This window comes from Callospermophilus lateralis, chromosome 3 (genome assembly GCF_048772815.1).
Source record: "Callospermophilus lateralis isolate mCalLat2 chromosome 3, mCalLat2.hap1, whole genome shotgun sequence".
Lineage (NCBI taxonomy): Eukaryota > Metazoa > Chordata > Mammalia > Rodentia > Sciuridae > Callospermophilus > Callospermophilus lateralis.
The window spans coordinates 132,642,522-132,668,232 of NC_135307.1; the positions used below are offsets into that span (position 1 = coordinate 132,642,522).

Here is a 25,711-nt window from a genome sequence, read left to right on the forward strand (position 1 = left end):
TCTCAGCTGGGTGTCCCCTGAAATATTTAGGAAGGGAGGAAATTTGTGGCTTTATGTCAATAAGGGTATGAGGTTAGCATCTATTACCCCTCACCCTCTGCCCTAAGCCTACTAGCCATAATAACTACCAAGTACTTTGGGAGGCTGTAGGGTTCTTCCATTTTTTTTTTTTTTTTTTTTTGGTGGGGTGGGAAGTGTTGGCGTGGGTACCAGGGATTGATCTCAGGGGCATTTGACCACTGAGCCATATTCCCAACCCTATTTTGTATTTTATTTAAAGACAGGGTCTCACCGAGTTTCTTAGTGCCTTGCTTTTGCTGAGGCTGGCTTTGAACTGGCAATCCTCCTTCCTCCGCCTCCAGAGCTGCTGGGATTACAGGCGTGCACCACTGTGCCTAATGGGTTCTTCCAGTTTTAAAAGTAGAAGTAGAGTTAATGCAGGCTCACTTTGGCCAATAAGCACTTTATAGTCAGGGAATTATCTAGAGGAGGAGATACTAGAGTGGTAAAATTTGAATTGTGAATGAGGAAAAGAAGAATGTTCCTTATGTGAGAAAATAAGGAAGAAAGTGGGAGCAGGGGTGCAAAAGGTGAGCAATTCATTTAAGGAAATGGTGGTGAGAATAAAATTTTTATATGTGTTTTGGGTTGAATAAAGTCAGACAAAGTGTTAGAAAAGACTAGAATGCTTTGAATTGTAGCCTAAGATGTATTTGCTGGACTCCAAGGGAAAGAAAAGATGTTTTAGGTGGAGATAATAGTGGCATATAGGATGAGTTGAGTAGAAAGAAAACACAGATGAGGAGAATGCTTAGGAGGCTGCCCTTATTGAAATATGGTTCACATGTCATACATCATGCAAAAGAAGCAACATTTAAAAGATGAAAGATCCACTTCAAGCTTCATAGCCTGATATTTCATAGCTTCAGTGAAAATTGTTACCTCCTTTCCCATAGGGCTGTCTAAGCCTGCTGCATTTCTGACCTCCTATTTTCTGCATAGGATTGGCAGCAGTGGCAGCAATTAATGCTGCAATCCAGAAGGGTGTTGCTGAGAAGACTGTTTTGGAACTAATGAATCATGAAGCACAGCTGCCCCAGGTGTATCCATTTGCTGCTGATCTTTATCAGAAGGAACTTGCTACTCTGCAGCAACAGAGTCCTGAAGTAAGTTAGTCAATCCTCTCTTGTTTGTAAGCCAAATGGGGTGGAAGTAAATTTAATACCCACATCTTAGTAAGCTTAGGTAGAATGTTTTTCCAGAAACTTAACTTTTCTTATAGTTTATTTAAACTTCCGTCTCTCTTGGTATTGGAGAATACCTCCACTTACTGTGTTTTCTTTCTCCCTTTCTGTACAGCATAACCTCACCCATCCAGAGCTCTCTGTTGCTGTGGAGATGCTATCATCAGTGGCCCTAATCAACAGGGCACTGGAATCAGGAGACATTAGTACAGTGTGGAAGCAATTGAGCAGTTCAGTTACAGGCCTTACCAACATTGAGGAAGAAAACTGTCAGAGGTGGGTGCCCACAGTAAATGCATTGAGTCCATTACATACCTGATATCCCTGCATTTCATCCATCTTCTCTTCTGTTTTCTCTGCAGGCATTATGACTATAGTGTAATCATTCTTTTTTGTTGATGTTGTTGTTGTTCTGCTTTGATTCTTTTTATTCTGTATTATGCTGAAGCATTTACAGTACATTACAGATACCATGATGTTCCTCTCCTAAATACATGTGCTTATCTAAATTTGTTATATAGCCAAAATAACACTGTACTATCAGCAATATTAATACTTCTTTTAATATCTTCTAAATCTTAGTTTTTGTTTTTGTTTTTTTTTTTCCATTCTTGTTCAGTTGTTCCAAAACTGTCCTTTATAACTGGTTTATTCAAACCGGGATCTAGACCAGGACCATGTTTGGCATCTGGCTTATGTCCCTTAGGTTTCTTTTAATCTAGAATAGGTCCTCTTTTTCATGACACTGACTTGTTAATGAGATAGGGCTAGTTGTTCTATAAAATTTCTCATCTTATGTATAGTTCTAGGAGCTTTCTCATGTTGCTTATTCTTATAAATTGGAAATTGGATCTAAAGGCTTAACATGATTTAGTTCACCATTTTTGTGATGTGAATATGATATGATATCAAAAGACATATAAGATCTATTTTTTCTTCTATTTGAGATTCTTAGATTTTATCCTTGGGTCAGGGAGACAGTTTAAACACCATTGCATATTTTTTCCTTTAACAATAGGATATCATTTCTTTTTTTAAAAAAAACTTTTTTTGAGAGAGAGAGAGAGAGAATTTTTAAAATATTTATTTAGTTTTCGGTGGACACAACATCTTTATTTGTATGTGGTGCTGAGGATTGAACCCAGGCTGCACGCATGCCAGGCGAGCATGCTACCGCTTGAGCCACATCCCCAGCCCCAGGATATCATTTCTTTTTGAACCTTTTACAACATCAAAGTGCTCCTTTCCCATTAACTGTTCACAGAATATTTTTTAATCCAATAGAGAATTTTTGCTTAAATCAGCACTTTAAAAGTTGCTGAATAATGATTTGTTCATCTGTTATTGCTTCTGCATTTATTAGCTCATGTGTCTGGTTGAGGAGGTGCTGGGAATTTAGCTCAAGGCCTCATGTGTGCTAGGCAGATGCTCTACCATTGAGCTACACACCCAGTTTTTTTTTTTTTTTTTTTTTTTTTGGTCATTAAAGGAATTGCTTCAGTTGTTGCCCTTGATTCTATATATAACAAACTATTGAATAAGTGACTTCCTTACATTTTCACATTTTGTTTAAGGGAACTCCTCAATCCCAAAACTTGCCTATAGATTATATCAAACAGTTGGGGTACACTAGAATCCTTTGTTTTTTGAGTACTTTGTTCCTTAGTCTTCTCATTTCTGTTATAATCCTGAAGGTCTTTTGTTCTTGATTGGGGTTGGGGGCAGGTATCTCGATGAGTTGATGAAACTGAAAGCTCAGGCACATGCAGAGAATAATGAATTCATCACATGGAATGATATCCAAGCTTGTGTGGACCATGTGAACCTGGTGGTACAAGAGGAACATGAACGTGAGTAATCATCCTGCCCCTCAAGTAATGTCACTGTTAAAGATGATGCAATTTCCACGAACTGGTTCTAGATATCTTTGCTAAAATAACTTTTTTTTTTGGGGGGGGGGTACCAGGGATTGAACTTGAACTTGGGGGCACTCAACCACTGAGCCACATCCCCAGCCCTATTTTATATTTTATTTAGGGACAGAGTCCCACTGAGTTGCTTAGTGCCTCGCTTTTGCTGAGATTGGCTTTGAACTTGTATCCTCCTGCCTCAGCCTCCCAAGCTCCTGGGATAACAGGCGTGTGCTCTACACCTTGCTAGAATAACGTGTGTGTGTGTGTGTGTGTGTGTATGTATAGTGCTGGGGATTGAACCTAGGGCCTTGTGCTTGCAAGGCAAGCACTCTACCAACTGAGCCCCTAGAATAACTTTTGAGAGAAAAATATTTATAAAATTCAAAAAGCTAAGGTTGGGGGGCTGGGGTTGTGGCTCAGTGGTACAGCACTTGTCTAGCATGTACGAAGCACTGGGTTCAATTCTCAGCACCACATATAAATAAGTAAATAAAATAAAGGTCCATATTTTTTTAAAAAAGCTAACATTGGATACTGTTTTCAAAACACTAGGCAATTGCTATAGTTAGGTATGAATAAGTTTGAGGGACTGGGGATGTAGTTCCAGTGGTAGGACACTTATTTAACATGCATGGGGCCCTGAGTTCAATCCCTAGTACTGCTGCCAAAGAAACAAAACAAAACAATAAGAATAAGAAATTTGGGGCTGGGCTTGTGGCTCAGCAGTAGAGCACTCGCCTAGCACGTGCAAGGCCCTGGGTTCGATCCTCAGCACCATATAAAAATAAATAAATAAAATAAAGGTATTGTGTCCAACTACAACTAAAAACAATAAATATTTTTTAAAAAATAAATTTTTCAGGAGGTGAATTGAATGTGATATGTTACTGTTAAGTGCTGTTTTTTGGTGGTTTTTTTTTTTTGTGTGTGTGTATATATATATATACATACATACATACATACATACACATACGTGTGTTGCTTTGCTCAGGTAGAGGGCACTATCCTCCACTAGAATCCTCTTGCTTTAGACACCTGCCTTAAGTTCCAGGCGGGGTTCTTAGGTCACTGCACTTGTGAACAACTGGATATAAATTTGGGGGTTCCTTCTGTCCCCTCAGGCTCAATAGTTTGCTATTGAGAACTGGAAAAAGTGCTAGACTTATGATAATAGTTTTATTATAAAGATATAAATTAGGGCAATCAAATGAAGAGACCCATAGGGCAATATTTGGGAGGGTCTCAAATACAAGGCTCTGTGCCTTCAGTTCGTGTCTTCCTCCTGATATTGATGTATATCACCCACTTGAGGAGCTCACCTGAGCAGTTTTTATTTGGGCTTCATTATTTACACATGGTTGACTGAATTAATTGTCCTTGTGATTAAACTCAGTACCCATTCTGCTTTCTCTTCCTGGCAATCAGGAGGCCAGGCTGGTATCACATGACTCTAAGCCCCAATCTTAACAATAATGTGTTTGATCTTTCCAGCATGGCTACTTCCCATCCTCAAATTACCTAGAGGCCCACTAGCAGTTGTTGGTTAGCATAAAGGCAGTTTTGGTGTGAGGATCCACTATAAAGAACACAGATACACCTGTCAGGTTATTCTAAGGATTTTAGAGGCTCCCTCCCAGGAACTAGGGACAAAGACCAGCCAAATTTTGCATGTATAAGAGTCCTTATAAAAATACACAGTTGTGGTGGTGGTGGGGGGGGGGGGCGCTAGGTTTAAATCTTCCATCTGCCTCTTGTTTAATATATTATCTTAAGATAAAAGATTCTTAAACTTTCTCTTTTCTTCTATAAAAATATTTAATTAGGGGCTGGGGTTGTGGCTCAGTGGTAAAGTGCTCACCTAGCACTAAGAACCCTTAAACTCTGACTTTTTATGAGTCAGGAGTAGTTGATTATATTTTTTTTAAAATGCAAATATTTCACAATACTGAATTTTTTTAAAATACCTTTATTTTATTTATTTAGTGTGTGTGTGTGTGTGTGTGTGTGTGTGTGGCTGAGTTACAACCCCAGCCCTATTACATATTTGAATGTTCCTGAAAGCTATAAAGCCAGTTTCGTTAAAATTCCCTGTCAATTTTAAGTTAGAAGAACTAAAAAAAACTTTGGCTTTCAATAGGAATGAGTATGAGGGACTCCAGATATTTAAATAAGAACTAAATTATTATTTTTTGAAACATTTTCTTTTAGTTGTAGATGGACACAATATCTTTATTTTATTTATTTATATGTGGTGCTGAGGATCAAACCCAATGCCCCACGTGTGCTAGGCAAGTGCTTTCTGAGCCACCATCCCAGCCCACACTAAATTATTTTTAAAAAGTATTTCTTACTGGGTAACAAATGGTGGTCTGATTCATGGTTACTCTGGTGGACATAGGATTAGCATGTTTCAAGATTTATTTTTAGAAAGAGGTCTCAGCCAAATTTGCCAAATTTTATTCTATTGTGTGCCTGTGCTAATATGTAACAACAAATCCACCATTATATACTATTATAATGCACCGATAAAAATGGGGAAAAATGGAAAATGAGTTTCACTATATTGCATATGCTGATCTTGAGCTTGTGGATTCAAGAGGTCCTTCCCCCTCAGATACCTGAGTAACTGCTACTACAAGTGTTCACCACCATGCTTGGATAGGATTCATTTGTTTATACATTTTGTAATTTTAAAAAATAACCTTTTTCTTTGTATATCTAGGGATTTTGGCCATTGGTTTAATTAATGAAGCCCTGGATGAAGGTGATGCCCAAAAAACTCTGCAGACCCTGCAAATTCCTGCAGCTAAACTTGAAGGAGTTCTTGCAGAAGTAGCCCAGCATTACCAAGATACACTGATTAGAGCAAAGAGAGAAAAGGCCCAGGTGAGCAGTGTTGGATTTATTCTTTTTGTTTAGAACAATTCATCCTTTGTAAAGATGGGATGTCTCTTTGATGTATTTATTGACAATTTTCTGGTCCCCCATAGATTAAGAGCACTGGAGAGAGTGAGCTATGAGAATTAGAGACTCTACTTTCCTGAAGTTCATGCTATTTTACATATTTGGGGTTTTGTTTTTGTTATTGTAGACATTTCTCTTAGGGTAAATTCTTTATTGAAATATAAGATCCAGAAAAATGCACAAACTATATAAGTATTCAAGTTACATAAATTTTTAAAACTTAACATGCCTGTGTAATTGGTATACAGAGTATAGGAAGCATTACCAGCACCCCTCAAATCTCCTTAATGTCCTCTGCTGCCCTGTCCATTCTGCCATTTGGTGGTAACCACTATCCTGATTTTTAACACCATAGCTCATTTTTGCCCATTTTTAAACTATATTTAAATTGAACCATACACTATGTATTCTTTTGGTATTGAGCTTCTGTTGCCCAACATGTTAGTGATGTTCATCTGTGTGGTCACATGTAATAATAGTTTATTCATTCTCATTGTTTTGTACTATCCTATTGTACAATGATGTATTCTATTATTGGTGAAATTTTGTTTTGTTTTCTTTTTCCCCCATTACTGGGGATTGAACCTATGGATGCTCTACCACTGAGCTCTCTCTCCAGCCATTTTATTTATTTATTTTATGGTTTTATTTTTTGATACTAGAAATGGAACCCAGGGGTGCTTTACCATTGACTGCATCCTTAATCCTTTTTATTTTGAAACAGAGTCTTGCTGAATTGTCCAGGCTGGCCTTGAACTTATGATCCTCCTCTGCCTCAGCCTTCTGAATTGCTGGGATTACAAGCATGTGTGAACATGCCTGACACTTTTTTTAGACAGGGTGTCCCTAAGTTGTGGAGGCTGGCTTCAAACTTTCATCATCCTAAAAAGGAACCAAATCATGCTATATATGTTCCTTTCTGACTGGCTGCTCTCCCCCACCACCTGTAATGGGAATTGAACTCAGGGCCACTCTTTTCAATCAGGCCCTTTTTTCAATTATGAAACAGGGTCTTACTAAGTTGCCCAGGCTGGCCTTGAACTTGCCATTCTCTTTCCTCAATCTCCCAAAAAGCTAGGTTTACAGGCATGCACCACTTTGTCTTGTGTGACCAGCTTCTTAGATGTAGCTTAATTTATTCAACCGTAATATATATCAGTACTTCATTTTTTATTACTGAATAATATTCTGTTGCAGACATTTTATTTTTTTTCATTGATAAGTCAATGGCTGTATAGGTTATTTCTACTTTATTTCTATTAGGAATAATGCTGCTATAAAAGTGCTTTTAAAATTAATTGTATAAACCCATCTTTTAAAAAGTTTATTGGTTGTGGTTCCTAGCTAGTTTGTTGGGGAAACTGAAAATAATTTATACTTCTTTTTATGCTGTTGTTGTCTAGGAAGTTGCCTTGTATGTAGTAGGCCTCATGTATTAGTTGCATGATTAAAACATAATTACATCTATTTTTCTAATTGTGATTTTTTAAGTTCTTTCTAAGTAATAACAGCTAAATAGGAAGAACCATGGCTTCCTTTTCTGTCTTAGAAAATCCCTCAAGTGATATTCTTAGAGGGACTTGAAAAGCTAAAAGGAAATTTTAATTCAAGGAGTCAGATTCTTTCTGGGAAGTCAGAGATAAAAAAAAAAAAAAATAGCTGAAGGCTCTAGTGTATGGGAAGAGTTGCTTATACACTGACACCATGCAGGCACTGTAAATTTGGATTGGAGTGAAGGAGTTGTGGTTAATATTATAGTGTTAACTGATCTCCTTTGATTCCCTTGCCATGAGAGTAGTTGACAATTTACATGTCCTAATCACGTGAGTGTAGTGGTTGTAGGTTTTCTTTAAGAGGCACATTATTATGCAGAATGTCACCTGATCCCATGCAGAGGGTTGAATCAACTCCTATTTCACAGGCAAGAAATGGAGACTAAGGGATCATCTGATTTCATGTATTTGAGTAAGAAGGAGTTGGCTTTGGAGAAGCTAGAATCTGAGGTCTCAATCTTTCATTTATTCATTGAACTTGGCTAATCATCAGAAAAGTAATTTAAAAATACATATTTCTAAATTTTAATTCTACTGATTTAGAATATCAGCTGTGGGGCCTGGCTGCAGTGATTCTGTATAGTTTGGAGGTAATAGTGTTTGCTTTCAGGAATGTCCAAAGGAACCTTATATCGGACTGTCAGAAGAGTGGAATTTGGGAGAATATACTAGGTTGAGCTCCATATCTAAAGAGGAAAGTAGATAGTACAGAATGTGCATAGTCCTCACTCATGTTGTAAGGCTGTTTGCTCTTTTTTTAATGGTACTGAGGGTTGAACCCAGGGGTTCTCTACCACCAAACTATGTCCTCATCCCTTTTTATTTTTTATTTTTGGGTCTCCTTAAATTGTCAAGACTGGCTTCAAACTTAACAATCTTCTTGTCTCAGCCCCTCAAAGTAGCCTGGGATTACAGGTCTGCTTCACTTTGCCTGGCTCTGTCTACTCCTTTTGTTTGCATCATGGGAGTTAAACTTTAAGAGGATGTGAGTGGAGTTTGAAGCATTTCCTTTTGCTGTGGAATAACTTTTCAGAGTTCATCAAAGTGGAGGAAGGGTAGAGTTGAAGAAAAATTTGCTTAACTTTGTCAGATCCCAGCTTCATCAACTATACTGTAGGTGGAATTGTCTTTTTGAAGCTTCAGGATTTTTTTAAAAATTTATTTTTTAGTTATAGGTGGACACAATATCTTTATTTTATTATTATTATTTTTTTTTTTATGTGGTGCTGAGGATCGAACCTAGGGCCTCATCATTCTAGGCGAGCACTCTACCTCTGAGCCACAACTCCAGCCCTGAAGCTTCAGTTTTTCTTCCAAGTTTCTATGAGTCATTTTGGGAATGGTTTTAAAAATAAATATCACTGCATTCCAAATTTTGTAAGCAAAATACCTTCATTTGTTTTCTTATAGTATCTTTGTGTATACTCTTGGTATTGAGTAATACTGGTCTTATAGAGTGATTTGGAAATCATCCTATAAGGAATTGTTTCCTTATAGAAAGAGTTTGGAAGTATTTCTAAAGGTTTGGTTAATTGATCTTTAAACATTTGATAGAATTCACCAGGAAAGCCATATGACCCTGGGGTTGTAGGGTTTTTTTTTTTTTTTGGTGTTGATGGGTGGGGTTTGATTATGAATTCTGCTTCTATGCTTGACATCAGTCAATTTACATTATCTGGAAGTATTCTTTCTGCCCCTTTTTCTTCTTGTCTTCAGGGAATCTCATCGTGCGCACCTCAGCATAATGGTGGCCAGATCTCAGACTTTGTCCATTTTTCTTTATTATTTTTCTTGCTGATTCTCAGATCATCTTGATTGACCTATTTCAAGTTTTCTTCTTCTTCTTCTTCTTCTTCTTCTTCTTCTTCTTATTATTATTATTATTATTAGTTGTATATGAACACAATACCTTTGTTTTATTTGTTTATTTTTTTAATGTGGTGTGAGGATTGAATCCAGTGTCTCACACATGCCAGGCAAGCGTGCTACCACTGAGCTACAACCCCAGTCCAAGTTTGCTAATTTTTTCTTTCACTTGTTCAAATCTATTTTGAACCTCTCTAGTGAATTTTTCTTTCAGCTATTGTACTTTTCAATTCCAGAATTTCAGTTTTAGTGTAGTTTGATTTCTCTTGGTGAGACATACTTTTCTTTAATTTTCTAGACATGATTTCCTTTAGTTCTCTAACATACTTAAAATAGCTGAATTAAGCCTTTGTAAGTCTAATTTTGGGCTTCCTTAAGGATGCTTTCCCTTTGTTTATGTTTTTGGAAACTAGACAATTTATTAATCAAATGTGGCAACCCTGGAAATCAAATTTCACTCCTTCTTGAGGGTTTGTTCAGTGACTTTTCTGACTTTTCTGAATTCTGTAAGGCATATTCTTATCATGGGTCCCTGATGTCAGCTGGGTTAGCTAGTGGTGAACTAATGTTAAATCATTTCCTTCAATCCCAAAGCCAATAAGGCTCCCAGCTGTTGCAGAGGGTCTCTGTGCACATATTGGAGTACAGCTTCAACACTTAAACCAGTTTGTAATTCTGTCTTAACCTTCACTTCATATTGCCCAGATGCTCAAGGTCAGCCCAAGGTGAGACTTATAGCTTTATCATATCTTCTCTGAGTATGTGCAAATTCCACAAATTCACTGTGACCTTCTAGATTCCCATCCCAGGAATATGTCACATTTTTAAAGTTCTCCCTGGATATCTTATTCTCAAGCTTTTCCTTCTAAGCTTTTTGGTTAGTCTATGTTTGCCCAAATTCTTATCCATTGCTGCAGGTCTCCATGATGTTGAATTTACCTCTTACTGCCCCAGGAGGAAAATCAGTCTGCACAGTTAGTTAGGTCGATAAGGACAGACAGGCAAGTGTGATCCTCCAGGGAACCACCAAACAGGCCAATTAATGACAGTTCTCTGGGGGAGCTTTGAAGTCAGGGTGGGGACAGGTGGGAATATGACAGTTAAAAGCTCGCCACTAAAAGCTGAATATTCTTACCAAGATTTACTATTTTGAGTTAGCCCTCCCAATAGCTGCAAGCCTTTGATTAATCACTGTTGTTTTTTTAAAAATTTGATTCTATTTTCCTCTCCTTGTATTTGTCCCTTTTATACCTCTTTCTCTAAACTTCCACTATGCAGCAACTAACGGATTAATATCTAACCAGCAGGAACCAAAAGGGCTATGCTCTATTCTGATTGTTTATGTTGTGTAGTTGATAAATGTTAAGTAGAGTCACATATGTGTTAATGTGTATGTGTTATGTACAGGTCTGTGGCTATGTACATGTGTATATGTAATATTTTGACTATCACACACATAAACCATGTCACATAATAAAAGAGAGGGTTTAAAGAAAGTTTTAAGGGATAAGAAGTACCCCATAGGGTTGTGTTTTTGTGCTTTCCATATATATATATATATACATATATATATAAAATAGCCATTCTTTTACCCTTCTCTTTTCCTTTCCCCATGTTTTCTGGCTCTCTTACCCCTTTTTCTTCCCGATAGTGCTGGGGATCGAACCCAGGGGCACTCTACCACTGAACTATGTGTCCAGCCTCCCCTTTAAAAAAAAATTGACATAGGATTTTGCTAAGTTGTTCAGGTTGGCCTTGAACTTAACCATCCTCCTGCCTCAGCCTCTCAAATAGCTTGAGATTACAGGTGTGTGCCACCATGCTTGGCTCCTTTACCTCTTTCACCTCCAGTTATTGCTCACTCCTTTTTAAAAATTCTTATTTCTGGTCCTTATCCATCCATCCACCCCCACCCCCAGAGGTACAAACTTTTTTTTTTTTTTAAATGCCTTTATTTATTTACTTTTATGTGGTGCTGAGGATTGAACCCAGTGCCTCACAAGTGCTAGGCAAGTGCTCTTCCATTGAGTCACAACCCCACCCCTGGTCCTTATCTCTTTACCTCTTTTGAAATGTAATCATGTTCCTAAGTGCCTATAAGAGTTGTTAGGGGGCTATATTTTAATTTGAATAGCATTTTCACATTAAATCTTTTTTTTGTCTCAGTATTCTCTGTGATACCTAGCTCAGGGTTTTAATGCCATCCTCAGTAATTTGAGTTAATCTTGGATTATCTCTTTAGAACAAACTTCACTGATCGTGAGTTTTATGATCTTATTTGATCTTATTCAATGTACTTGGAGCAATAAGAACCTGCTCTTCCTTTACACTGGGATGAGGTGAAATATGCTGTCTTTCTTCTCTTCAGTCTGCTGAAAGATATTTTTCTAACATGTTTCCTGAACATACTTGAGATACTAATCCATTCTCTTTTTCTTGCTTTTGATAGTGTCACTCTATTGCTTCTTTCTTAGAGGAATATGTATGGAAGATTTACGTTAGTCACTTTACTTTAGTTTGCATGGGGCAGGGAAGACAGAATTCCAAATGGCTAGAATTCTTCCAAAGCTCTGCCTTCCTGTCCCTGCAAGGGAGGGAAAGAGCTTTGCTTATAGCACATTCTATTTAAGGATAATCACTATGGGATCAGGCAAAAAGTGAACCAAAAGTGTCTTGATTCTGTGGAAGTGCCTCTGTGTGTGTGTGTGTGTGTGTGTGTGTGTGTGTGTTTAATGCAAGTGTTTTTAGGCTGCTTCCCTTGGAGACTGGACGTTTAGCCTGTTGCTTATGACTTCTCAATTTGCAGTTTCACAAGCCTGTTCCTGACTCATCGTAGTTTCACATTGGATCTATTGTTTCACATTTCCAGCACTTACTTTTAAGACTCTAGGGGATTGTGTGTGGTCATTTTCTATTTTCAGTAACAGAAGGTGGCTAGTGAGTAGGAGAGTCTAGTAGCTATTCGGTGATTTTTTTTTTTTCTTTCTCTTTATCAGTCTACTCTTTTTCCTTTCTCAAGACTATGAACTTTTTAAAATTGGGACTGGGCTGCCACCCACATAATTTGGTTAAATGATCTTCTCTGTAACTTTGGGGTTTTTGTTTGTTTTTGTTTTTTGTGGTGCTCGAATCTAGGGCTTTGTGCATACTAAACAAGTGCTCTACCACTGAGCCACATTTCTAGCCCCATGATCTTTCTTTCTAAAACTCCATATTTGAGAAATATCAATGCTCTCAATTTCACATTTGGTGGGGTGTGGGTTACCCTTTCAGCAACAGTCTTTATAGATTTCAGGGATATGGCTGTTCTGCTCTACTGAGTGAAATGTTCTGTTACTCTCTACAATAAGACAGGAAGAAAGTCAGTCTCCCCTAACATTTTGTGGCTTCAGCTTTTGGGCAGTGCAATTTTCCACTTTGCCCCAAAGCCCAGACACTGCCTCATCTAGCCACACAGTCAAGATTATTGACTAAGTTCTTTATTCTGCCTCACTGGTGCCTTGGCAAACTATATTCACATCAAGTAATTTCACTGATTGTTTGAACTACTGTTTATCCCAATTGCTATTAGCACAATCCTCAGGAGCATGGTAATTTTGTTAGGCCTGCCAAGATCACCATAAATGTGCATCTCACAACCTGGCCATTTAAAAACCTGAGGTGTCTTGCCCATTCTGAAGAAGGCTGCCACAGTCATCTGATGAATTGATGCTCTGTATAAAGATTTTAGAGACGTCTTATGAAACAAAGGACTCTCACTCTTTTGGAATAGGTAGCTTATATAACTATAAGTCCAACCATTGAAATCTAAGTAGGTGTCAGAGGTGGTTTCCAATTCTGACTCTCACACTGAGAATAGGTAGACAATAGAATATCTATTGTGCTAACTAATAGTAACAGAAGTACTACCTACTACTTTACTAAATCGTACTTTGTTAGCCAGATTTGTGAAAATTGGCAGGTATTAGAGCAAGATATTTCTGGTAATCCAGTGCCTTTCATGATCACCAGTAGCCTATTTAAAAAAAATATACCCATAACACATTGTCTGTGAGCTGAGGACTAGGCAAAGCACTTGCCTAGCATGCACAAGGCCTTGGGTTTGATACACAGCACCATATACATATGAAAAAAAGAAAGAAAGGTCTAAAGCTATATTTAGAAAGACAGAAGTAAGTCATTTCTATGACATCACCTCTGTTCCCAGTAGTCAACTCAAACTACATTGTGGGGTAATGAGCTTTTGTTGAGCATATCAAGGAAACTAATCATCATTTATTGGTATGTTTCTCTGAAAATGTGTTTTTAATTTCCCAAGAACTGATTTAACATGAAAATGTTAGAATATGGGCTGGGGATGTGGCTCCAGCGGTAGCGCCCTCGCCTGGAATGCGTGCGGCCTGGGTTCGATCCTCAGCACCACATACAAAGATGTTGTGCCTGCCAGTAACTAAAAATAAATATTAAAATTCTCTCTCTACCCCTCTCTCTTTAAAAAAAAAAAAAAAAAAGAAAATGTTAGAATATAATCTGGTGATAAGTTTAGATTGCCTGTAGTAATTCATTTCTTCAAATGTGGTAATTTAAAAAGTTCTGTTTAAATTAAGACTTGGCAGGCGTTGGTAATCACAGAGAATATTAACTTCCTCTGAATATTTTAAACAAAGGAGACTTTCTAAAGAAAGTACTATATATTCATATACTTGCTTTGGTCTTTGTCAAAGTCCCTGGGTCCCTTCCCAGTTTTTCTGCTCATTTTGCACCTTCTAGCTGCTCTTGACTTCTTCAACCACTTGAGTTCATTATTTTTTATTTGTAGTTTTAGATGGACAGCATGTTTATTTTTTTATTTTTATGTGGTGCTAAGGATGGAACCCAGTACCTCACAAGTGCTTTGCCACTGAGCTTCAGCCCTGTGCATTTTTATTTGTCCTCCATTACATCTGAGCCATTGCCCCTTAAAACCTTTATCAGTTTTTTGATGCCTGTCTTCTTCCATCTGACTAATATATTTGGAACTTCTTCCTCCATATCTAATTGAGTCTCAGAAGCCCCCCTCATCACTTGTACATTGGTTTCATGATTCTCGTTTTGCTTTTAATGATATGTAGGAAACCCAGGATGAGTCAGCTGTGTTATGGTTGGATGAAATTCAAGGTGGAATTTGGCAGTCCAACAAAGACACCCAAGAAGCACAGAAGTGTATGTATCAGCTATTTTATTTCTGTTTTTTGTGGAGGGTATGGGTGGTGAGGTATTCCATATCTCCATGTTCAGCTTGACCAAGATAGATATGGGGGCAGTAGTTGGCCAGTAGGTGTTATTAGGTGAACTAGTGTTTGAACTCAAACAGTTTCAGGTTATTAACAATTCTTTTCTGGGATAGTTGCCTTAGGAATCTTTGCCATTAATGAGGCAGTAGAAAGTGGTGATGTTGGCAAAACACTGAGTGCCCTTCGTTCCCCTGATGTTGGCTTGTATGGAGTCATTCCTGAGTGTGGTGAAACTTACCAGAGTGACCTTGCTGAAGTCAAGAAGAAAAAACTGTCAGCAGGTGCGTTATGGAAAAGTGCATATGTGCCTAAAGCTAAGAACTTCAGTATGTGAAGAGACAGATATAGAAGAAGGGAACAATCTTATGGAAAGATGTTTTAATGTAGAAGTACAGTGTTTAGGCTCATTTTATTATGTATTTGTTTATTTTTGCAGCAGTGTGGATTGAACCCAGTGAGCTACATCTCCACCCTTTTATATTTACTTTGAGACAGGATTTCGCTAAGTTGCCCAGGCTAGCCTTGAACTTGAAATTCTCCTGCCTTAGTCTCCTGAGTCACTGGGATAACAGGTGTGCATCACTACACCTGATTAGTCTTACTTTAGAGCAAATATTATCCCAATTTTTGAAAATAGTCTTTCTTTTCCTTGCAAATGAGCTGTTAGCTATTTTTATGAGAATGTGGAAAGGATTTTTGACCATTTATCTATTATAGGATTTCAATACCTCTGGTTATCTCTAACTTATAGGCAGTTAACAATAGTGCATCTGAAAACAAAAATAAGACAATTTTATGGCCCTTTGTTTCTTAACTGGATATGTTGAATGGTTGCAAATTTTTTTTGTACTGCAGATTGAACCCAGGACTGCTTTACCATAGAGCTGCATCCCCAGCCTTTTTATTTTTTAATTTTGAGACAGAGTCTTGCTAAGTTGCTGAGGCTGGCCTTGAACTTTTGATCCTCCTGCCTCGGGCTTTCAAGTTGTTGGGATTATAGCATGTGCCATCACACTTGGCATTTGCAAATCTTTTATCAGAACAGTTTTCCAGCACACAGGCCTTAGACATAGACATTGGAAAGGACAGCCAATCATGGTTAGTTTCATAATTTGACTTCATAGGTATTTTCTTTTTATAATACAGATCTGAATAAACTAAATTAGATATTATATAACCATTATTTAATGTAGTCTTAGAATGAACCTTTACTTGCAAAGATCCAAAGAGCTAGTTTTGGGAATGGTTTTCATTCAGATTGTTAAAACCTGACTAGAATAACCCTATAGTATTAGACATATAAATGTGGTGTGTGTGTGTGGCGCTATGGGTTTCTTTTATCTTTCCTTTATTTTTTTTTAATTTTTAGTTGTAGATGAACACAATACTTTGTTAATTATTATTTTTTTTTTAATGTGGTGCTTCTGATCGAACCCAGTGCCTCATTTGTGCTATGCAAGCTCTGATTTACTGAGCCACAACCCCACTCCTTATCTTTCATTTATTTTCTGCCAGGAGATAATAATAGCAAGTGGGTGAAGCATTGGGTGAAAGGCGGATATTATTATTACCACAATCTGGAGACCCGGGAAGGAGGATGGGATGAACCCTCAGACTTTGTGCAAAGTTCTGTGCAGCTTTCTCGGGAAGAGATCCAGGTAAGTCACATTTCTTTATTTGAGAAGGGTCTGATAGAAAGTGTTTAGAACTAATATTAGTTAAGGGGAGGAGGACATGTGGTCAGAAGTCTTAGACTAAATTTCAGCTATATAATGTTTTGGAGTAATTTTTATATATATACCTTTATTTTTATATTTGTTTATTTATATTTTTGTATGTGGTGCTGAGGATCAAACCCATTGGCTCACACATGCTAGGCAAGCACTCTACCACTGAGCTACACAACCCTAGGCCCAGAATAATGTTTTTTAGTGGCTTAGGGGACGACTAAAGGTAAAACATCTGAATAGTAGAATTTAGTGAGATAAATTGTGTGCTTATTAAAGGAAATCTGATTGATCCAGAGATTATCTGCCTTTCATTTGGTCACAGTATTGTGAAAACAGCTGACACAGAACTGAGTCCAACAGTGTAAGGCAGGGAAAAGTAGGGGCTCTAATAATACAGTGATGGAAACGTTAAGGAAAAGTTAATTCTGTGCTGTAAAAAGATATTATAGGCAATATTTTAGCAGGTCAGAAAAAGAGGAAAGGCCCTTTTGGGCAGAAAAGACATGTGGGGAAAGGCACTGAGAAAGAACATAGACTATTTAAGGATTAACACATTAGTGTTGTTGACTGGCATACTGATGTTACTGCATTAAAGGAGGCAGAGGGGGACAGTCTAATGGGCACTATGCTGAGAAATCCAGGCTCCATCTTCTACCAGAGTAGTGTGTAACCCTTGCTGGGTCATGTGCCTTTGAGAATCTTACCTCCAGAGAAACACGCATGTCTAGTGTTTTGCAGGTATGTCAGGACCTAAGAATTTAAAGATGGGGTGATATTACCTGGCTTTATGAACATGACCTTAGTGCTCCGACTATCAAGTTAGCAGTCCAAACAGAATGTAAGAAGGGGAAGAAAAGCTAAAGGGCATACTGCCAGCTCCCTGTCTTCAGGAGCTTTCCCAAAGGTCTCACCTAACCATGCCTACTCAAAGCAGGGGTGGTTTAAATGCTCATGGTGTTGCGGGGATGTGGGGGATGCTAGAGGGGAGAAGACTCTAACACCACAGAAAAGGGAAAATGTGGGTATTAAATGGGTAACCAGAAGTTCTTCCTCCCCATTCTCACTGCTTAAGCCCAGGTCCTCTCACTTCCATTTTGACGGCAGCTTTCTGATTCACTCACTTTCTTAAAGTTTCTCCTCACTCCATTCTGTCAGCTTTTCTTCTAATAGTATTATTTTTCTGAAAATAAATCTGATTGTTAATTTCTTTGCTTCAAGGTTTTCTGGTTCTCCAGTTCCTACAGCAACAGTTCAAAACCTCTAGATTGCTTTTTAAGATCATTTGCAGTCTGTGTAGGGATGCCACACTTTGGCATCCTGGGGGCCACCTGTGCACAGTACACAGCCCTGTAGTAGAGATTTAGGAAGCAGTGAGGGTTAGATTTGTGCTTTGAATGAAACTTTGGTAAAATTAGTGTCCATTCTCAATTTTGGATATCTTTGAATGTGAACCACTGTTTTTTCAGAGTTCCATCTCTGGGGTGACTGCTGCATATAACCGAGAACAGCTTTGGTTGGCCAATGAAGGCTTGATCACCAAGCTGCAAGCTTGCTGCCGTGGCTACTTAGTTCGACAGGAATTCCGGTCCAGAATGAATTTCCTGAAGAAACAAATTCCTGCCATCACCTGCATTCAGGTATTTCAGAGTGTATTATACACACAGCAAGAAGGCTTCTAGATCAGGGGCAATAAACTGTCAGCTCCTAAAATCAAAGGTGTGAGTGTGTTTCTTAACTTCTGACCTTTTTTCCTCCTCTTAACAAATACCTTTTCTTTGCTACCATTGTAATCAGTGTGCTTAATGTTTAACATGTGCTTAGCATTTAATGATGGTACAGTGGCAGTTCTTGGGTGGCCTCTTCTTCTCTCTAACACTATGCCTTTGTGTAAAATTTGAATCTTGAGAGAAAAAACTGGTTTTGCTCAATAACATGGTAGCACAGTGTCGTCACAGGAAGAATCCTGAGATAGGATTCTTAGGAATTATGGTGCCACTCATGCTAGACACTGGTGAATCTTAAGTTTGCTTCTTCATCTGTAGAATGGGAATACTAATTTTTAGCTTCCTTAATAGATTTATTGTTAAGGAACCAGTCAGTGAGTCTTTATGCTGCACTTTAAAAGATGTCCAGGAAGTGGAATGTAGCCACCGTTCTCCTGGAGGAGGTGTGGCCAGGCCCTCCTTCTAGTGTCACTGCTGGAAGCAATCCTTTCTAAAGCTTCATCATGAACTTGTACTTGGATGATATGTCAGGATGAGATTTTTTTTAACTTCCACTGATCCTTGGGAAATAACATGTCACCTGTAATATTTGATGACTGCAGTCACAGTGGAGAGGATACAAGCAGAAGAAGGCATATCAAGATCGTTTAGCTTACCTGCGCTCCCATAAAGATGAAGTTGTGAAGGTATGGTAGCCTGAGTGAGGTTCCTCCAGGTGGGGTGCAAACATGGCATGTTTAAAGAAGGACTCTTCTAAGTTCCAGGATCCCTTTTCCACAGATTCAGTCCCTGGCAAGGATGCATCAAGCTAGAAAGCGCTATAGAGATCGCCTACAGTATTTCCGAGACCATGTAAGTACTCTTGGGTAACATGGGCCAGTTATATTGCTTCTACTACATATTTGTTAGAAGAATGAGCAAAGGCATTTCTTTTTCTTTGCTTCTCAGATAAATGACATTATCAAAATCCAGGCTTTTATTCGGGCAAACAAAGCTCGTGATGACTACAAGACTCTCAGTGAGTAACTTGGGGGAGGAGTTGAGGCAGTGCTTGGGAGCCGTCAGGTTCTGGGTGTTCACCACAGATCTCTTTGGTTGTCCTGAAGGCAAGGCTTGATGGGAAGGTACTACTTGGGATTTAAGCCCCTTTTCTAATGTGGCTAGATGTCTTGTTGCTTGCTGTGTTAGCCATTGTTGTAACATAGCAATAGTATGATAGAGGAGACTGCACTTGATATATCTAAGACGTCTCAAAAATTTTCAAGATAATGCAGATACTTCCTGGACCTTAGAACTTTTTTTGATAACTCTTGTTCTTTGTGTGATGTACGTTTTTCCTTCTGTCAGTCAATGCTGAGGATCCTCCTATGATTGTGGTTCGAAAATTTGTCCACCTGCTGGACCAAAGTGACCAGGATTTTCAGGAGGAACTTGATCTTATGAAGATGCGGGAAGAAGTCATCACCCTCATTCGTTCCAACCAGCAACTAGAGAATGACCTCAATCTCATGGATATCAAAATTGGACTGCTAGTGAAAAATAAAATTACATTGCAGGTATGACCCAATGCCCGTGGGACCCTACAGCACTTTGTGTCCTGCTTTGTCACCTCTGCTTTACCTTTTCTGACCCTCAGGGGGCATAGAGGCTTATAACTTTTTTCAGCTAATGACATTTTTTTTTAAAGTTTCATATGAAGTAAAATAATGGAATTTTAGAAAATAAAAAATCCTCCCCTAATTCCACTACTTTGTAATCATTTTTTATCCTACTTTTTGTTTTGTTTTTGTTTGCTTTTGTGCTGCTGGAGATCAACCCAAGGCTTCACACATACTAGGCAAGCACCCTACCACTCAGCTACATGCCCAGGCCTCCTAGATATTTATTTATTTATTTATTTTAGTTGTAGGTGGACACAATATATTTTATTTTTATGTGGTGCTGAGGATCGAACCCAGTGCCTCACACGTCCTCCTACATTTTAATGTTAGAGGATAAGACTCTTTTTCCATGTGATAAATATCATAAGTAATCTAAAGGCAGTATAATACTTCATTAGAAGATACACTTTGAGGGGCTGGGGATGTGGCTCAAGCGGTAGCGCACTCGCCTGGCATGGGCAGGGTGTTGGGTTTGATCCTCAGTACCACATAAAAATAAAAACAAAGATGTTGTGTCCACTGAAAACTAAAAAATAAATATTAAAATATTCTCTCTCTTAAAAAAAAAAAAAAAAGATACACTTGATTTGCCTCATTTTCCCCTACTGTTTGACATTTAGGTTGTTTCCGAGTTTTTATTATAAATAAAATAGCAGTTAATATCTCAAATGATGTTTTTATTGTATTTGAATTTTTCTTTTTGAGATAGGATCACAGTATGCTGCCCAGGCTGTCCTTGAACTCTTAGACTCAAATAATCCTCCTTTCTCATCCTCCCAAGTAGCGGGGACTATCACTGTGTACAAGATTTGTTTTTCTTTTTTGTGTGTGGGTTTTTTGTTTTGTTTTGTTTTGTTTTTGCTTGCTTGTTTGTTTTCTGTACTAGGATTCCCCTTAGGGCCTTGTACATACTAGGCAAGTGTTCTACCATTGAGCCGCATCCCAGGCCTCCCGACTTTTTCTTTCTTTGAGACAGGATCTTGCTAATTTGTCTTGGTTGGCCATGAACTTGTGACCATTCTGCTTCAACCTTCTGAGTACCTGGGATTATAGGCATATACTAACCATGACTGGCTTAAGATGCTTTGTTGTTGGTGGTGGTGGTGGTGGTTTTGTTTTATTTTATTTTATTTTTTGGGGGGGTTACTGGGGATTGAACCAAGGTGCTCTATATTTTTAAGATAAATTCCTAGAAGGTGGTTTCCTGATTCCATGGACTGTTCTTTTTTTGTTTTTTGTTTTTTTGTTATCCCTGAGCCTATATGAAAAACCACCCATATAGCTCATATTCCTTATAGGAAGGCAGAAGTTGGAATGGAGTTGATTGGTATACTAGGCTAAAATGGGATATTTTAGTGGTTCAAAAATATTTAGTGGGGATCTGCCAGCATAGAAGATCTTCATGTAAGTGTGCAGGTACTAAAAGACCTTTTCACATGCCCAGAGTTTCCTTTTAGAAAACTTTTCAATCTGTGTGTTGTTTTCTGTTTATAGGATGTGGTTTCCCACAGTAAAAAACTTACCAAAAAAAATAAGGAACAGTTGTCTGATATGATGATGATAAATAAACAGAAGGGAGGTCTCAAGGCTTTGAGCAAGGAGAAGAGAGAAAAGTTAGAAGCTTATCAGCACCTGTTTTATTTACTGCAGGTGAGTGGCTCCTCAAATTGGTATTGCAACATTTAGTTCATTTACTTTCCCACAAGGAAATCGTACCCATACATCTCTTGAAAGTATTTCTGATTTCTACCAAGGGTATGTGCAGGGCTGTCTTATTTTTCTTTACTTATCTAACCCTTCAAATTAAAAAAAAAAAAAAAAAAAAGAATATTTTTTGTCAGTCTTCATGTTATCTAGGAATTACATATCCCTTGGTTTTATTTCAGACCAACCCCACCTATCTGGCCAAGCTGATTTTTCAGATGCCCCAGAACAAGTCCACAAAGTTCATGGACTCTGTAATCTTCACACTCTACAACTATGCATCCAATCAGCGAGAGGAGTACCTGCTACTGCGACTGTTTAAGACAGCTCTCCAGGAGGAGATCAAGTATGCAGGGATTGCTGCAGAGTGGCGCCCCTTCCAACCATCACAGATGCTCATAGTTTCAGAATCAGTCCTGCCCAGGCCTTTTCTTTATCTCAGTTAATTTGTGAGAAGTACTTTCTAAAGAAGCATCCACTTTTTAAAAATTATATATAAAGTATATAATATAAAGTTTTGCTTCTGGGAGAATAAGAGATTTGCTAAATTAATTTTAGAAATATTTTATTGTCAGATATAATTCCAAATAAAGCCGATCCAAACATAATGGCCCCATATGTCTGTCTAAGAGGCCCTCATCATGACTCCATGAGTCAGTATATAGCTGCAGGAAGGTCCCAGGAGTGTTGGGAAATATTTTCAACTTGCTCTGTTCCCAAGGATATGGGAATCTGTAAATAGGAATGCTCTTTAAGATGATAAATTCTGAGATTAAATTGAATTGTATCTGATGTTTTATAGGTCAAAGGTAGATCAGATTCAAGAGATTGTGACAGGAAATCCTACAGTTATTAAGATGGTTGTAAGTTTCAACCGTGGTGCCCGGGGCCAGAATGCACTGAGACAGATCTTGGCCCCTGTCGTGAAAGAGATTATGGATGACAAATCTCTCAACATCAAAACTGACCCTGTGGACATCTACAAATCTTGGGTTAACCAGATGGAGTCCCAGACAGGAGAGGCAAGGTATGATAGCTGTACCACTTTTTCTTTCCTGTTTTTATTACTTTCTCTGCCTTTTTACAAATGTAGTTACCTTTGATTTACAAAATAATAATGGTTCAAATAGCTTTTCCTTAGAAAACCTGTTCTTTAAACTGCTAAACTGGTAACAAATTTGCTTGTTTAACAAATGTTTATTGAGTATTTACTATGTCCCAGGCACTGTGTTAGATACACATATAGTAAAACATACAATAATGAGAGAAACAAACATGCTTTTTGCCCTCTCTTTATAGTTTATTAGATAAGAGACAACAAATAGATACATAAAAATAATGATAAATCGAGGGACGTTTTGGGAGGTTTAATGTAGGGTATTATAGTAGAAAATATAAGAGAGAGCAGTGTAGATAGGGTGGTTAGGGAGACTCTGACTGAGGAGGTGGAATTTCATTTGGCTGAGGCCTTGGTACAGAGTGTTCATACCTCAGTGCCCTACAGTGGAGGGTCTAGGACCTGAAAGGATCCTGATATAACTAGAGATTCAGTTGAATGAAAAGGAAGGCTGCAGATGGGTGAGACCATCCTATTTGATTAAAGTAAAATTTTAAAAATGGTATAGGGTGAATGGCCAGCTGCCCTGGTACACTGAGAGTCTAACTAAATTAATTTATTATAGGAGATTTCTGTGCCAGGCCTATAGTTTAACCACCAATGTTAACTTACATAAAGCACAGGTTTGTCAGTCAAATATAGGTAATACTGGTAAAACAAAGTTAAAGAAAGAGAAAATGTTTCAGGTTTTATTGAGCTTGAGTGAGGAATGGAGATATGAGCAGCTTGATGTCTGGTGTTTTTCTTCTTATAGAGTAGGGTTAGCTCATGCATAAAGCTCCTGGGAGTCCACACCATTGCAATTCAAAGTGTGGTTTGCAGGCCAGTTATGGGAGATCTTGTGTGTAACAGTTTAGTTCAGCTGACGTTTCTCAATGAGGAAAACTGTACATTGATTTTCATTCTGGCTCAATCTCCTCATCTTGTCTTCCACTGGTTATAGACTGGCACTGATCCACAATTTGAATAACACTGTTCTACATCATTCTACTTTGTTTGTATCTGGACGCCATGCAAAGGAGGAAGTGTACCCTCCGTGAAGAACAGAACATGCTGACTCCTAGAAAGAACTTATCCCTGCTGGGAATCATTTGGCATCTGATTTTGTTCTCAGTACTTTTAGTCTTTCACCAGGATTCAGATCATTGCTTGGTGTGATGAAATACTTGTGTGGGAAGTTTTCTTTCCTTCCTTCTCCCTCTCATTCTCTTTTATGTCTCCCTCTCGACCCTTTTCTTTCTCCTTCCTTCTCTCCCTCACCACCTCTCTGTCCCTCTTATCCTTTCCTTTCTGGTATGGAAGGAACTCAGCCTTATTCATACTAGGTACACATGGTAGCCCTGAGCTACACCCCTAGCCTTGTCTGGGAAGTTTTGCTGGCAGCCTAGAGCTTCTCTGGTTAACAGCCCATGGACAATGATGGCTCAAGGGTACTAAGTTATTCCCCTTGATGGTCCATGAGTCAGTGCTATTTAGATCAGAATTCCAAAGGCCATTTTTTTCTCTTATGGCTATCAGTAAGAAACTCTTGTCTCCTTTTACTTTTCAGAAAATGGAAATTGATTTTAATATTTTTTTGATACCAGTAACTGTGAGGTATGGTGGGAACCATCCTGTGTGTGGACATCACAAAGGCTAGAGCCTTCCTCTTCTCTTGCAGCTACCACACAGCAGGCCATGACCTTGTCACCTCTTGGGAAGAATGGTCACCTCTGAAACCTTAAAAGGTTTAATCTTTTCTCTGACTACAACCATTGATTTTAGTACTTTTGTTCCCTTTGCTCATTGCTTTGTTTTCCTTGTTTATATTTTTTTAATTAAAGAAATATTTTGGGGTGCTGGGCTTGTGGCTCATTGGCAGAGCACTTGAGATATATATATATATATATATATATTTTTTTTTTTTTTTTTTTTTCTTTCCTGTACTAGGGATGGAACCCAGGGCCTTGTGTATAGTTAGGAAAGTGCTTTACCACTGAGCTACATTCTGGCCCCACTATAATAAGGCTATTATAGATTTTACTAATATTAAATAGTAAGATACATAGTACAATTTTTTATAAATTCCAAATTGCTTATTGTTTCTCATTGAATGTTACTGTTGAGCTGAATTCATGTATTATAGTCTACCTGTGGAGTATTTGACACTATGACAGAGTCATAACCCTATCTACTTGTATTAGTTTCCTAGGGTTGCTATAACAAATCACCAGAGATTTCTTAAACAATAGAAATTTGCCTGGTTTGTTGGGTGTAATCCCAGCAACTCAGGAGGCTGAGGCAAGAGTGTCAGAAGGTCCAGGCCAGCCTCAGCAACTTAACCAGAACCTGTCTCAAAATTAAAAAAATAAAAAGGACTAGGGATGTATCTCCATGGTAAAGTTCAATCCACTATATGGGAAGGAAGTGGGGGATTTATTCTCTCACTGTTCTGGAGGCAAGAAATCTGATGTCAATATTGCTGTGCTGAAATCAAGGAACTGGCGGGGCTGTGTTCCCTCTGGAGGCTCTGATTAGAAATCTGTTCCTTGCTTCTTCCAGCTTTTGGTGGCTGTTAGTATCCCATTACTTGTGGCCATATTGCTGGTCTCTGCCTCTCTAGTCACATTGCCTCCTCCTCTTCTGGGTATATGAAATCTGCCTCTGCCTTTCTCTCATAAGGCCCTAGGGCTTAGGGCTCATCTGGATAATCCAATATAATTGTTACTATTTTTTGACTTTATGAAAGTACCAAAACCATTATCTCTGTATTTCATTTTGTGTTTCAACTTCCTCTGTCCTCTCTCCCATTCTGATTAAGCCATTCTAGTACATCTACTGTTCCCATGCCAGTTCTTACTCATTCAGTGCCCTCTCCTTAAGTAATCTCATTAGTGCCTCTGGCTCCGATTCCTGTATGTAACTGTCTACTCCCTTCAGCATCCAAAAGGCCTCAGATTCTATTAAATGTTGTTTATCTACT

At 38.3% G+C, this 25,711-nt stretch overlaps 1 protein-coding gene across 1 annotated transcript in view; it reads left to right on the forward strand.

The window, feature by feature from the left end:
* Iqgap1 (IQ motif containing GTPase activating protein 1) overlaps positions 1-25,711 on the forward strand; it is a 113,238-nt gene that overhangs the window by 66,421 nt on the left and 21,106 nt on the right. The window contains exons 12-26 of the mRNA XM_076851297.2: positions 1,003-1,166; positions 1,360-1,520; positions 2,970-3,094; positions 5,880-6,043; positions 14,652-14,742; positions 14,927-15,094; positions 16,329-16,471; positions 18,010-18,180; positions 18,870-18,953; positions 19,048-19,119; positions 19,216-19,285; positions 19,615-19,823; positions 21,423-21,578; positions 21,815-21,978; positions 22,435-22,659. Coding sequence (XP_076707412.1) covers positions 1,003-1,166; positions 1,360-1,520; positions 2,970-3,094; positions 5,880-6,043; positions 14,652-14,742; positions 14,927-15,094; positions 16,329-16,471; positions 18,010-18,180; positions 18,870-18,953; positions 19,048-19,119; positions 19,216-19,285; positions 19,615-19,823; positions 21,423-21,578; positions 21,815-21,978; positions 22,435-22,659 — 2,167 coding nt within the window. The remainder of the gene's footprint in view (positions 1-1,002; positions 1,167-1,359; positions 1,521-2,969; positions 3,095-5,879; positions 6,044-14,651; positions 14,743-14,926; positions 15,095-16,328; positions 16,472-18,009; positions 18,181-18,869; positions 18,954-19,047; positions 19,120-19,215; positions 19,286-19,614; positions 19,824-21,422; positions 21,579-21,814; positions 21,979-22,434; positions 22,660-25,711) is intronic.